Source organism: Brachyhypopomus gauderio, chromosome 5 (genome assembly GCF_052324685.1).
Source record: "Brachyhypopomus gauderio isolate BG-103 chromosome 5, BGAUD_0.2, whole genome shotgun sequence".
NCBI classification, from domain to species: domain Eukaryota; kingdom Metazoa; phylum Chordata; class Actinopteri; order Gymnotiformes; family Hypopomidae; genus Brachyhypopomus; species Brachyhypopomus gauderio.
This window is the reverse complement of record NC_135215.1, coordinates 19,580,037-19,594,562: the sequence shown is the minus strand read 5'-3', so window position 1 is coordinate 19,594,562 and position 14,526 is coordinate 19,580,037. Positions and strand designations below refer to the sequence as shown.

Below are 14,526 nucleotides of genomic sequence, written 5' to 3'. Positions count from 1 at the left end.
ATCTGACACATAACACACATCCTAGATCTGACACATAACACACATTCTAGATCTGACACATAACACACATCCTAGATCTGTCACATAACACACATTCTAGATCTGACACATAACACACATTCTAGATCTGACACATAACACACATCCTAGATCTGACACATAACACACATCCTAGATTTGACCTTTATCTCCTTTTGTCTCCTTTATACATCACCTCTCCTTTCATTTTCTCTCCACTTTATTCTTCTTTGCATGTCTTTTTCATTTTGCCTGTCTCTTTCATTATCTTTGTGTGTGTCACCTCTCCCTAGGTTCTGTCTCTTTCTTCATCTTTGTGTGTGTGTGTGTGTGTCACCTCCAGGGCCTGAGCCTCCCTCACACCTGGCCTTCTCTGAGGTGTCTGAGAGCTCTCTCATGGTGTCATGGACCAGACCCAAAAGTCCTGTGTCTGGATTTAAGGTCACATACATGCATACAAAGGACGGTAAGACTTCTCAGACAGGTGAACATGATATACCATGTGTACTGTGAACCCGATATTCTTGCCCTGTAAACATATCTTATTAAAGGAGAGCAGGGTCACATCTTTCTAATGTCAGTGTGATTCTGGTAGGAGAGCCTGTTTCCATGGCAGTGGGCTCAGCCGACTCAAGCCTGGTTCTTTCTCAGCTGTCACCCGGTTCCTCGTACGAGGTCAGCGTGCTGTCCCTGCGCGGGCTGGATGAGAGTGAACCTATCAGAGACACTGTGATCACACGTAAGACTGCATGTCAGGTATTTTCTGTCAAAAAAATCCTGCTTCTAATAATTTCTTGTTTTTAATATCTGCTTATTTTTTATACATTTTTGCAATTTTACAGTGAATATTTTCCAAATGCAGTTTGTTTCATTGCTAGGGAACCATTTTCTTTCTTTCCTTTCAGGCTTGCGTTTTAAAATTGTCTCAGTGTTCATAATAGATCTAGCAGGTGTGATGAGTGGAAAAGACCAACTTTAGCATTTCTCTAAGGGCTCTACTGTTGGGTTATATTCCAGTGACAATTTACAATGAGCTTCATCCAGGCACCATCTCCTGCAGGGATGTTTGGAGTGTACTGACAGATCACAGTCCTTCACATCTAATCTTGCTCATCTCTGACAGATCAGACCCTCACATCTAATCTCACTCATCTCTGACAGATCAGTCCTTCACAGCTAATCTCATTAATCTCTTATAGATCAGTCCTTCACATCTAATCTCACTCATCTCTGACAGATCATTCCTTCACATCTAATCTCATTAATCTCTTATAGATCAGTCCTTCACATCTAATCTCACTCATCTCTGACAGATCAGTACTTCACATCTAATCTCACTCATCTCCAACAGATCAAACCCTCACATCTAATCTCACCCATTTCTGTCAGATCAGTCCTTCACATCTAATCTCACTCATCTCTGACAGACCAATCCTTCACATCTAATCTCACTCATCTCTGACAGATCAAACCCTCACATCTAATCTCACCGGTCTCTGACAGATCAGTCCTTGACATCTAATCTCACCCATCTGACAGATCAGTTCTTCACATCTAATCTCAGTCATCTCTAACAGATCTGTCCTTCACATCTAATCTCATTCATGTCTAACCTCATTAATCTCTAATCTTATTCATGTCTAATCTCATACATCTCCAATGTCATTGATGTCTAATCTCATTCATCTCTTCTCAGTGCCCGACCCACCATCTGACCTTGATGTCATAAACGTCACTAATACAAAGGCACTGTTGCTATGGAGACCAGCCCTGGCAACCGTTGATCAGTACGTAATCGTTTATAGTTCAGAGGAAGGTAAGTTGCTAAAATGCAGACACACACAGCATGTAGTGCAGGCATGCACATTACGCATCAGTTCAGGCTTTCCCACATGTAGTAGCAGGTAGTTTCCCACACAGCATGTAGTGGAGAAATGCCAGACCATGTGATACAGGAGCCACGAAACAGGCAGGAAAATCCACCAGGGAAAAGATGCATTTTGTTATTTTGTGACTCTTTAATTTGGATTAGTTTCATGAACCACTCATTGCTTGTTGTTGCACAAATGTTTGATTAAAACGATATCAGAGGGAAGCATCCCAATGCGTTAAACATTTTCATCAATCATTCTAGCAAGATTTAATATTATGGCATTGGTAATTTCATATTTTGAAAATGGTCTTCACTGAGACCTTGTAAAGGCTTTCACAAGTACTTTATGTAAGAATAGAGAAGACTAGATCTAGTATAAAATGGCCTCTTCTTCTGTATCAGGCCTGCACACAAATGTTTAACCATTTTGAGGCCGTCTCTCTCCCATGAAGACTACACCCCCCAGCTGGGCTCATTAAGGAGCTATTTGAAAGTGGTCAGGGTCAGGGTTAGGGTTACGGTCAGGGTTAGTATTAGGGTTGGGGTCAGGGTTAGGGTTAGCTGTAATGTTTTCAGATTATCAACTCATCATTTATCACTGCCATTCTTCCGCCTCCGTTAGGGTTAGGGTTAGGGTCAGTGCCATTCTGTCAGCGGCGGCAGTATTTCATGTTGTTGTTGTAGTGTTCGTCCCTCAGGTCGGTGGGGCTCATTATGCAACCCGACACCTGAGGGTCATTTGTCTGTTTATATATGTCTTGTCTTTCTACCTGTTGACTGTTGGATATTGTATCCGTAATTTGGATTGTGTCACAAAGTTTCAGTTTGTACACGTTATCTATTAAATCCTCCCTTTTCCCCTGAGGCAGGGGTGATCTCTTCCTTCTTTATTTGCACTCCTCGCCCTTTGGTTAGGGTTAGGGTTAAGTAGTTGGCCATTCATTTTGCTCTTTTAATTAGACTAATGACTACCTCATTTTACATTTACATTCTACATAAATAACTAGGAGGACTTAATCCATCACCACACACTTCACCAGCAGACCTCCACCATGGTCATAAGCTTCTTCTTTTCAAATCAAACTACTTGTGTTGGCAAACGACGTGGAAAAGTTGACTCATGAATTCATCTCATCCCATTTGGACTACTGTACCATTGCTCCTCGGAGTTAGTTGATCTTCATTAGCATGATTACAGATACAGCCTGTCTACTCTCTGGCACACAAAAGAATGATCACGTTATACTGATTCTACCACACGTACACCGTACTTCCTGTGTTATTCAGAATTCAGCCTGTCATTTTGGTGTGTGTATGTGTGTGTGTCAGCCCCAGGTTCTGAGCTGACTATCAGGGTGTCAGGTAACACAGTGGAGCAGGCACTACAGGCGCTGACGTCTTCCACCCGCTACACCGTCAGCATCAGCAGCCAGCTGGGTGACATCAGGAGCGCCGGCTCAGCCACCGCCTCCTTCACCACCAGCGGTTAGTGCCCAGTCTCTGCACAGGTCCCAGATCAGTAGGACTCTCCTCAGTAGCCACTCTCATCAAGCATGTTCAGGTTCAAGATCAGTAAGAGGTAGTGTTCATCTACAACAGTGTGACCCAGTAGGGCTAGATGCTGGTGCAGTTTTCCCAGACTAGTGTGTGTGACCCAGTAGGGCTCGGTGCTGGTTCAGTTCTCCCAGACTTGTGTGTGTGTGGCCCAGTAGGGCTCGGTGCTGGTTCAGCTCGGGTAGAGTTATCACTACAGCTGCTTCGACCCCTCTGATCCCTTTAGTAAGGGGACATTTCATAACTAAAGTGTTATTGTGGAAGTCTCTATTGCTCCTCCTCCTTTCTTGTCTGTGCATGTGATAGGACCTGTGGGAAGAGGGGAGGGGCCTCAGGACCTGAAGGCCAGCCAGGTGACACCTCGCACAGCTTTGCTGTCATGGAAACCACCTGCATCGGCCGTGACGGGCTACAAGCTGACCTATGTCACCGAAGGCCAGGAGATTAAGGTGAAACTGACTACAGCAAACTAAGACTACAAATCCCACTAATCAACTTAATGAAAAAATGTAATCATGTGAAGCATGGTAAAGGATGACACAGTGTATTGCCAAAGAGCAAACCATGATATACCTAATGATGCAGAAATGCTAATTATGCTTTCAATTAATTAGAACTCCAGTTATCTTTATGCATATCAATTTTTAGGAAGTGTCGTTGGCCCCCGGCGTCACCGAACACAAACTGCGCAGGCTGCGTCCCGGGTCAGTGTACACGGCCAATCTGCAGGGTGAGAGAGATGGTCTCTACACAGCTACCATCTCCACAGAGTTCACTACAGGTATAGCACAACCACATCAGTTCTCCATGACCACTCTCCCCTGGACACACGTGTCCTACAGATCTCCATGACCACTCTCCCCTAGACACACATGTCCTACAGATCTCCATGACCACTCTCCCCTGGACACACGTGTCCTATAGGTCTCCATGATCACTCTCCCCTGGACACACATGTCCTACAGATCTCCATTACCCTCTCCCCTGGACATACGAGTCTTACAGATCTCCATGACCTTCTCCCCTGGACACGTGTGATATTCCCCTGATTGACTATTCCCACTTTTCATACAGCCGATTCATTATCATCATCTATCACTGAGGTCCATTTACATGTATATCTGAATCCTATATAAAGACATTAGTAAATAATCCCTTTTGTTCTGTCTCATCCCTCAGGGTCTCTCCGATTCCCGTTTCCCACTGACTGTTCCCAGGAGCTGCTGAATGGACTGCGGGAGTCCGATGTGGTTGAGATCTTCCCCGGCGGGAGGCAGACCAAACCCGTCATGGTGTACTGTGACATGGACACTGATGGTGGAGGCTGGACAGTAAGTAGCGGGGTCTCCTCCCACTAGAACAAACACCACCCATGCATCCATCAATCCTTCTATGCATTCATCCATCCATCCTTTCTTCCATCCATCCATCCATCCATCTATCCTTTCCCCCAGTTATGCAGACCTTCAGTTTGTCCAAATGCACTTGCAATTTACAAAACAAAACTGGTGTTACATGTCTCACAGTTCATCTAACACAACCTAGACATTTAACGTTTTACTTTATAGCTTAAATTTATTAATGGAATACAACAGCCTCACTGAATTATTGTGAGATTTGCTTTGAAAATGTCTTCATAATTAGACACACTATAATATCTATTTCACTTCTCACCACTTTAAGTGGCTAAGACAGCATGTGTGAATAGACATTTTACTAATTATGTTGTGTCTCCGTCCTGAGGATGGCCTGCCCCTTTTGTGAAAATATAAATTTCATTGGTCAGATTTCCTGCAATTTTGGTAATAGACATATATTACCAAAGCCTTCAAAAATAGCCAGCTAGTGCAGTGTGTTTTAACTATTAGTCAATGGTGTTGGGGATGTAGGTAACATTGTGTACAGTGTATGGTCTCCATGTGTTTGGTTAGCTAGTGTGAGTCAGTTCAGTGACTGCACTTCATTAGCTTCTGAAGGTGGACAGTGTGTCTGTAAACACTTCTGAGAGGCCAGTGAAGTGAGTGGTAGCACAACATCTCCTCTAACATCTACACCAGCACTGTCCTCCAACATCTCCTCCACCATCTACACCAGCACTGTTCTCCAACATCTCCTCCACCATCTACACCAGCACTGTTCTCCACCACTTCCTCCACCACCTACACCAGCACTGTTCTCCAAAACATTCCCCATCTACACCAGCACTGTTGCTTCAGAAACTACATTTGTATTATAACTTAACTATTTTTCCAGAACCTCCCTGTTCTACCAGTGTAGTAAACACCTGTGAGTCTGAATGTTAAATGTGGGTCATTTAATACAGTAAGAATGTTGTCCAAATTTCATCTAGGGATGAGTTATAAGTAACTCTCCACAGAGTCACTACAAAATACAGAAAGAACAGAAATTTCTCTGAAAAAAACGTTAGATAAGTTTACAGTTGTCCTCTAATAGCATCTAATAACATTTCTGAAAACAATTCAAATGGTCCTTAAGTGTTAAGTTTGTGTGGAGGGTGGAGAGGACAGACAGGAGAGGCAGGAGGGGCAGGAGGGGGTAGAGAGGATGGAGAGACAGGAGGGGGTGGAGAGGATGGAGGGGGTAGCATTTGGTAATTTACCTGCAGTGGAAATCAACATGCCGCAGATAAAAACCTTGTTATGAGCTTGGGTTGCCTAGGAATCACATACACACATTTGTTCTCATAATTGTAAGTAGAAATCTGTGTGTGTGTGTGTGTGTGTGTGTGTGTGTGTGTGTGTGTGTGTGTGTGTGTGTGTGTGTGTGTGTGTGTGTGTGTGTGCGCGCGCACATGTGTTTTCCAGGTCTTCCAGAGAAGAAAGGACGGGAAAATAAACTTCTTCAGAGCTTGGAAGGAATACAGAACGGGCTTTGGAGAGCTGGATGGCGAGTTCTGGCTCGGTGAGGAGCTCGTCTGTCACACTGGGATCATTTACATCAGTATCAAAACAGGTTACCCACCTTTAGCAACACAGGGCACACTTATCCCATCACAAAATATTCCATGGCCCACATGACAACCTAATCAACCATGTAAAATCAAAACAAATACTAGCGCACGCTATCCCCTGCTCTACTGCCATCTTTTTCATTCATGCTTGGTTGTCTCAGAGATATGGTGTACGCTTCATTTGTAGATGGTTTAGCCTCAGAATCTTTCATTGAGAAATATCCTGTTTTAAACCATGTATCCATGATGGTTAAAACTTATAGGCCTACAAGACAATAGAAACGTTTCACACAGACTCGCACTAATAACTAGCTTGCTAATCCACCGGCTAAATTTGTCTGTCTGCTACCTTATATGACGGCACCATGCCGTTTAATTTTTGCTAATTATTTACATAATATTTGTCAAATTTGAAATTACGTTTGTTGAAATATCTATGTATACTGAAATATCTGGAAACTACTGCTTTAAAATACATACTCAGATAAAAACGTCATACCGGAAGTGTTAGTAACAAAATGGCGACGTCTAAACCAAAACGAACACCTACTGCATGTCAATTATCATATTAGAACCTGGACTAAGGCATTATGCTGGCATATCGTTGATGGGAAAAGTCTTTATCAGTGATAATAGATTATAAAAAAAAATATGGCCTTTGGTGCCCTCTTGTGGACAAAAATAATATGTGACAGGTTAAAGGTAAATACTGCTGACAGTAATTAATACAAAGATGCTCTGAGCTTTTATTTAGTCATTTTAACATAACACACACATATCCACAAAACATACACTCAAATCGACATAACACACTCATCCACATATCCACATAACACACACTCACATCCACAAGCACACATCATCATGAACTTTGTCAGTCATCAGTATGAACTAAAATGTAATACAGTGGAAACTAAAATGGAATCCCTTCTCAGAAATGAGTCACTTTACTGGCCATACTGTACAAAATCCAATATATACAGAATATCAAATTCAAAATAGTCTTTCTCTCTCTGCCCCCGCACCCCCTCCGCCCCTGGTGCTGACCCATAGGTAATGACCTACTCCACAACCTGACCTCCATGACCCCCATGACTCTGCGGGTGGACTTGAGAGCAGGTGCGGAGGCAGTCTATGCCCAGTACTCCACCTTCTCAGTGGGCACAGCCAAGAAACACTTCATGCTGCAGGTGATGGGTTACTCAGGCACTGCAGGTGAGTCCATGTCAGCTAGAGCTCACAGAACAGGCCCCTGAGATCAGATCATCAACCACACTGTGTTCACGAGTTAAAGAAATAACTGAGCTGAATTTCTTCTCTGCTGCCCTCTGCAGGCGACTCGATGAAGTACCATGATAAGCGTCCATTCTCAACGTGGGACCGTGACCCGCAGCCCTTCATCACACGCTGTGCCATGTCCTACAGGGGGGGCTGGTGGTACAGGAACTGTCACGAGGCCAATCTCAATGGCCTGTATGGCACACACACCAACCACCAGGTACACACACACACTCACTTACTCACCTCAGTGGCCTGTACGGCATGGCACACACACATGCTCACCTTAACGGCCTGTACAAACCGTGTGTGTGTGTGTGTGTGTGTTTTAGGGTTTGATCTGGACAGCGTGGAAAGGAACGCGCTTCTCTATTCCTTTCACTGAGATGAAGCTCCGCCCAACATCCTTTGACCCCTTCAGTCAGACATAGAGAAAGCAGGATAGAAAAGAACACACACACACACACTCACACAAACACACCCACACACATGCACACACACATGCACACACACACACTCTCACAAATACACAAACACACACACACACACACACACACACACACACACACACACACACACACACACACACACACACACACACACACACACACATGCACACAATACCAGCATTGGAAACACAGACATAAATATTATGTAATCACATCTTTGACGTCTTTCACCTAAAGACTCAAATCACATAAAGGACATTATTCATTACATTATACTGTACAGTTTCTGGATTCTCTGTATCAAATGTTTCACCATGTCCAGACCCCCTGTGGTGTGGGTGGACATTATGCACTCCTTCACTCTCAGAGTAAGCTGAAGAGCACATTGTGGAGAGAGTGTGTCTGTCGTGGATAGGGAGGGCTATTCTCCATCTGAACTTCTTTCTTTAGATTTCCTGATTCTTTTAGGTTTCCTGATGGTGCCTGTGTGTTGTACCTTCTGCCGTTTGATGCAAAATAGTTAAAGTTAACATTGCAAATATCAGTTTCAAAACTGATGTTGAAGGGAGCTTTAACAGATAGATGAGTAATCTAACAAAATAACAAATTTATAGTGTGCTGTGAGCCCAAATATTCCTGAAGAGTCTAGAGTTGTTATGATGCCATGTTAAAATAGGGGTTCACAGGGGTTTACTTTGAACGAAGTCACAGTTCCGGTATGACACCCTGTCTGTTTTACACAGACCCAACTGGTACAGACAAGTTTCAGGTCCTTGACTAAACCCACCAAATTCCAGCTTCTGTTGACCATCACCAAAGATCTGTCTCTCTACCAAGCATTGTTGTCATTCTTAGATAGAATGGGTGATGTGTTGTTATGGAGTTTTAGGGAGTTTTCATTCACAACCCCATGGAATGTGACTCACCTAATCCTGCAGATTGAAGAGGTGAAAGTTCAATGCTGCCACGGGTCCAGATTGCATTATTTCCTTCTTGGAGCTGAATTACGTCCTGCACACACTGTGGACTCCGCCCTCTCTGTAGGGGAGTGAACAGGGGCCCACAGCAGGAGTTGCAACTATATCCATGTTAACCACATTCATTATTTGTAAAGATTTTTAAATTAAATTAATTGCAATATAAATTAATTGCTGTAACACCACTTGTTCGACATATTGGAGTTAATGAGGTCAAAATGGAAAACTCCAAACTGAGCTGATTAATTCACTGTATTCATATTCACATCCAATATTATCCAGTACCCCAATGTGTTCCTCTTTCTCTTGCATTATGAAAAAGTATTAATTTACTTTATTAGATAATGATTTTAAACGTTGTTAATATATTGTAGCAGAATATTATAGGGCATCAAATTACATTTTTGGGGAGAGGATTCCCATACATGGGTTAGGGTTAGTCTTGGACTAAATTGGAGTGCCACTGGAAATTCTGGAAAAGTGTCAGCTTTGCTCTGGTTCTGCACAAGTGGCCCTGTAGGCTTTAAGAGGCCTAATTAATCTAGATGAAATTGCAGTTCAATCTTAAATTGTTAACACGGTAAAAGTGACACTCCAAAGCTTCCATATTGTTTGCTCTTTGGCAGAATTTTTGACAAAATGTTCTGAAACACACATATTTGCAGATTTACTCTGATTTAGAGGTTTTCATTTCTCTAAGGACAAACGAGCTACAATTGAACACACTGTTCTTATTGTCAAATCAACCAACGAGGGAACAGTTATAAAACTAACGCATGCATAAAGCAATGAGGGAACTTTTAAGCAAAGCATAAGTTTCAGGGTCTGGTAAAAATGGAGCTCAACAACCAGCTAAGAAGAGGAAGAGAAAGATATGCTGAAATGTGGATGATCACAACACCAAAACTACAAATGAGATCAGAGCAACAGCTATTGACCATGTACTGGTCCATAAACAGATCCATGTACTGGTCCATATACAGGTCCATGTACTGGTCCATGTACAGATCCATGTACTGGTCCATGTACAGGTTCATGTACTGGTCCAATACAGATCCATGTACTGGTCCATATACAGGTCCATGTACTGGTCCATATACAGGTTCATGTACTGGTCCATATATAGGTCCATATACAGGCCCATGTACTGGTCCATATACAGGTCCATGTACTGGTACATGTACTGGTCTAGTACTGGTGGGACGTAGAAGAGCATTTACATTTTTAATAAAACTAAAATACGTATGTTTGCCCTGTGTTTGTCTACTTTTAACTAATAGTTTACCTTAGACGTTAGACTCCCCCTTACTCCGCTCTGATTCGTTATTAGGTGATCATGTGTCATAACCGAAAGTGAAAGAGAAGCTTAACTGCCGTATTTGAGCAGTAAAAAGCGCTGACGCATTAATAGACCCAGTCTTAAACACTTTAACTGACTCTTCACACTTGCCTCACTGTTCCGAGGCCGAGGTCGATAAAGAACCAGTTAACTTTTCAGCAACAGGAACAGGAAGATGCAGAATTCGTCGACGCTGCTGGAGATGCCTCGCGCAGGCTTCTCGTTCGATAACACGCGCAGGTGAGGTGTGACCTCATTACGGCTCTTGGTCGTTTTGACGGAAGCTCAGTTTCAACTTAGGAGGCTAATAACTCTGTCAGAAACAATTAGAAAGCTGCTTGTGTGTGTGTGTGTGTGTGTGTGTGTGTGTGTGTGTGTGTGTGTGTGTGTGTGTGTGTGTGTGTGTGTGTGTGTGTGTGTGTGTGTGATTTAATTTTTGAATAAAGATTGAAAATCTTAATTCAACAGCAATTCTGACGTGGCTCTGAATGATGCCGTCTGACAGGCTTGCTGGGCTTAGTATTGAGGACTGCTGTCCTCTTGAGACTAAATACGTAACACTACTAAAATTTGAGATTGTGGTCAGACCTGACGTGCCTCTTTATAATCTTTCTCTTGTTAGAAATGCGGTGCTGGAGGCTGACTTATGCAGGAAGGGATACGGCGCCCCCAAGGCCCGCAAAACCGGCACCACTATCGCTGGTATGATATTCAAGGTACAAGACTCCTCAAGTTCTCCTCTTATTCTACATCAGTGCAGTAACTGATTGATTGATTGATTGATTTACATTATTTTTATTGTTCTTTTATCCACAGGACGGAGTGATTCTTGGAGCTGACACCAGGGCCACTGATGACATGGTTGTGGCTGATAAAAACTGCATGAAGATACACTATATTGCACCCAACATATAGTGAGGAACTTGTGATTAGTAAAGAAAAAACAGGGAACATTTGACGAGCTGTTTTTGTGGCTAGTTTAAGCCTTTATGTTGCTGTAATTCCCATTACTGTAACACAGTCCTTTAGATGAACAGACAATAGAGCTAAATGAAAATTATATGGCCCCATCTAGCAGCTGCCTTGTCTGTTTGTGGTAATCCATAGAAACAGCTCAATTTCACTTTCACTTTGATTGGGTCGCTGTGGTGTTCTGGTTTCTCTTGTTGTAGCTACCCAGTTCTAAGTTTGCTGTGATTGGGGAGTTGTTGAGTTCTAAGTTTGCTGTGATTGGGGAGTTGTTGAGTTCTAAGTTTGCTGTGATTGGGGAGTTGTTGAGTTCTAAGTTTGCTGTGATTGGGTAGTTGCTGTGGAGCAGGCGTTGCTGCGGATGCTGAGATCACCACACAAATGATGTCATCAAACGTAGAGCTACATTGTCTCAGCACAGGACGCCCTCCTCTTGTCGTGACGGTGACCAGGCAACTTAAACAGATGCTTTTCAGGTGAGAGAAACATTTGACCAATCAAATATCTTCCTTTTACTATATACCATATTTTCAATTGCAAGTACAGTTAACAGCTGGTAGAAGATAACCTTCACTGGGTTAACGACGCTACCTTGCAAGGAATTGTGGGAATTCCATGAAAGATGTCATATGTGTCTGAAGAGACTAGGAAAGGGTTCTCCCCTAGAAAAAGGAGAGTCTAACTGCCATACAGAAGGGGTAAAAGGTGCAAAGGTAAATGGATGCAGGGGTAAATGGGTGCAAAGGTAAATGGCAAAACAAACACAAATGCAGGAAAAGTGTGGGAGTTTCATTTACGTGTTCTAGAGGACATGATTTATAAAAAACTAAAATCCAGACCGAGACTGAATGAGATCTGCTATGTGTAATCTGCTGAGGGTGATCTGTTCTGGTGCAGGTACCAGGGCCACATTGGATGTTCTGTTATTGTAGGAGGGGTGGACGTTTATGGTCCCCAGCTGTACAGCATCTTCCCACATGGCTCCTATGATAAACTGCCCTTCCTCACCATGGGTATGTTTTCACACAATGCACACTCTGTTCTAGGATCAGCCCTGCAACTCCACACACACATGCGTGTGCACACACACTGTTCTAGGATCAGCCCTGCAACCCCACACACACACACATGCACGCGCACACACTGCTCTAGAACTGCTAGACTGAGTTCACAAACACTTTAGTATCAGTCAGAAAACACATTTTTATGCATTGTTGATATGTGTGTTTTTGGACTGAATAAGTGTAATACTGCAACATTTAACTATGGACAGTTTGAAGCAACTAACCAATATTTAACATTGTACAGAGATGAATGTTAACAAGACATTTTTCTTATAGCTCATTAAAACGCAGTGAGCTAAGACATCCAGTTGTCTACAGATATGTTCATCAGTGAGATTTTATCACATTGTCTGTTGTCTGTCACCATGATGCTCTCATTGAAATCAGTGGTAGAAGGTCCAAAGTTTACTAAATTAGGAAGAAAAATTGAAAAGATCAAAAACAGAATATACAAAGAAAAAACATTTGTGATAGCTTCCAAAGTATCCTTGTGAACATGGATGGAACTGAAATATTAATGAAAAATACATAAGTAAAGAGTGATGCTACACCACTACCTTGAGCAGAGTGAAGGTGACGGTCTAGGGTGAAGGGAAGACTACACACGTTACTCATGACGACATGCATGTTACTCATGACGACAAGTAGGCAGGAGGAGCAGGAGGCCAGTGGTATGCAAGAAAACACTACAAAATGGCCATTTGTTTAGCCTTTAATCTTGAAATGAGCAGAGTCAGCTCGAGTTGGTAACATCACATCATAAATTACTTCCAGGGTCGGGAGCCGCACCAGCAGTTTCTGTATTTGAGGACCGGTACAAACCCAATATGGAGGTATGGTGTCACACACTGAGAAACAGTGCTGGAAAATGCTGCAGTGTCAAACATGGTTCTAGTGCACTTGACTTACCTCCCCCTAACCCTACCCTGTTTGGATTGGTCTTTGTAATGCTCATTAAGGAGTGTAGACTTGGAAGTTGTTTTGTGAACATGTATGGTGTCTGTCTCTGAACTGAAACTATGCCACTGCTCAGCTGGAGGAAGCGAAACAGCTGGTCCGTGATGCGATAGCTGCAGGAATCTTCTGTGATCTGGGCTCTGGCAGCAATGTGGATCTGTGTGTGATCACTGAGAAAGGGGCAGAGTATCTCCGTGGCTATGACCAGCCTGCACAGAAGGGTCAGAGGTGAGTGCCACATGCACATTACATTCTCTGACCTTTGTCAAACCCACTATGTCCGTCATTAGGATTCCCAGCTAATCTGTGCCCACCACCTGAAACTGGGTGTAGTTTCCTAATACCAACAGCTAGATGATTATTAGTCTCTCACTGTGGAATTCTGGATAAATGTCAGTCATCTTTTTTCTAGCCAATCACGTCCGTTTCATTTTTACTAAATTACAACGGTGCTAAATCTCTATTGGGTCAACTGATTGCATCTGAAATTCCTTAGAAAGGACATCATCTAATTAATTAAATGTATTGGAGTATTTTCATTGTGCAGCAGCACATAGAAAGCTAAGAGGACTTGGTACAGTAGCTTAATTTGAAGTGGACTATATGCCTGAAACAGACATTCTAGACAACAGCTATTCCCTTTTTACATTACAACCCTTTTGAAACATTTCAGCCTATTTGCTAGTAACTGCATTTGTTAGCCTGCAGCAAGCCGTTCACACTAATTGAGGGAGATGACATCATGACTGTGGATTATGTGATTCTGCTCCTTTTCTCTGTAGGGAGGGCACGTACACGTACAAGCCTGGCACCACTCCCGTGCTCGAGACAACCGTCTCTCCACTAACACTGGAGATCGTAGAAGAATCTGTTCAGTCAATGGACACCCAGTGAAACGTCATACTTTTTCTTGATTGACTTTTATTATTTTTGTTAGGTCACTGTAATGTTTAAGGATTAAAGCTGGACATTAAAATATCTGGACTGTGGTGTACCAAACAATATTGTCACAATCCTTGTTAATCTTACTAACAATGTAATACATATTACATCACTTTCTCTTACTGGTTAATATAT

The 14,526-nt window shown here is 42.7% G+C and overlaps 2 protein-coding genes across 8 annotated transcripts in view; both read left to right on the top strand.

Annotated features, from left to right (window-relative positions):
* Positions 1 to 8,315, top strand: part of LOC143514726 (tenascin-like) — a 31,429-nt gene extending 23,114 nt beyond the window's left edge. For all 7 annotated transcript variants that reach the window (XM_077006269.1, XM_077006265.1, XM_077006270.1 and 4 more), the window contains 11 exons: positions 362 to 484; positions 614 to 757; positions 1,715 to 1,834; positions 3,221 to 3,376; positions 3,752 to 3,894; positions 4,094 to 4,226; positions 4,625 to 4,776; positions 6,271 to 6,367; positions 7,470 to 7,631; positions 7,751 to 7,914; positions 8,027 to 8,315. In XM_077006269.1, the coding sequence (XP_076862384.1) occupies positions 362 to 484; positions 614 to 757; positions 1,715 to 1,834; positions 3,221 to 3,376; positions 3,752 to 3,894; positions 4,094 to 4,226; positions 4,625 to 4,776; positions 6,271 to 6,367; positions 7,470 to 7,631; positions 7,751 to 7,914; positions 8,027 to 8,125 (1,493 nt within the window). In that variant the 3' untranslated portion in view covers positions 8,126 to 8,315. The remainder of the gene's footprint in view (positions 1 to 361; positions 485 to 613; positions 758 to 1,714; positions 1,835 to 3,220; positions 3,377 to 3,751; positions 3,895 to 4,093; positions 4,227 to 4,624; positions 4,777 to 6,270; positions 6,368 to 7,469; positions 7,632 to 7,750; positions 7,915 to 8,026) is intronic.
* Positions 8,316 to 8,466: 151 nt separating this feature from the next.
* On the top strand, positions 8,467 to 14,453 carry psmb10 (proteasome 20S subunit beta 10). The gene is made up of 8 exons (XM_077006277.1): positions 8,467 to 10,699; positions 11,082 to 11,175; positions 11,276 to 11,373; positions 11,764 to 11,904; positions 12,326 to 12,441; positions 13,267 to 13,325; positions 13,526 to 13,677; positions 14,232 to 14,453. Exons 1-8 carry the CDS (start codon positions 10,635 to 10,637, stop codon positions 14,341 to 14,343), a joined length of 837 nt encoding a protein of 278 aa, XP_076862392.1. The 5' UTR covers positions 8,467 to 10,634; the 3' UTR covers positions 14,344 to 14,453.
* The last annotated feature ends 73 nt before the right edge of the window (positions 14,454 to 14,526 follow it).

What these genes read in the sequence shown, in the direction of transcription:
- psmb10 (XM_077006277.1), top strand. Translation starts at nt 10,635, where the DNA reads ATGCAGAATTCGTCGACGCTGCTGGAGATGCCTCGCGCAGGCTTCTCG. An exon ending in TCGCTGGTATGATATTCAAG is followed by an intron (nt 11,176 to 11,275) that starts GTACAAGACTCC and finishes TTTTATCCACAG; the next exon opens with GACGGAGTGATTCTTGGAGC. An exon ending in GGTACAAACCCAATATGGAG is followed by an intron (nt 13,326 to 13,525) that starts GTATGGTGTCAC and finishes GCCACTGCTCAG; the next exon opens with CTGGAGGAAGCGAAACAGCT.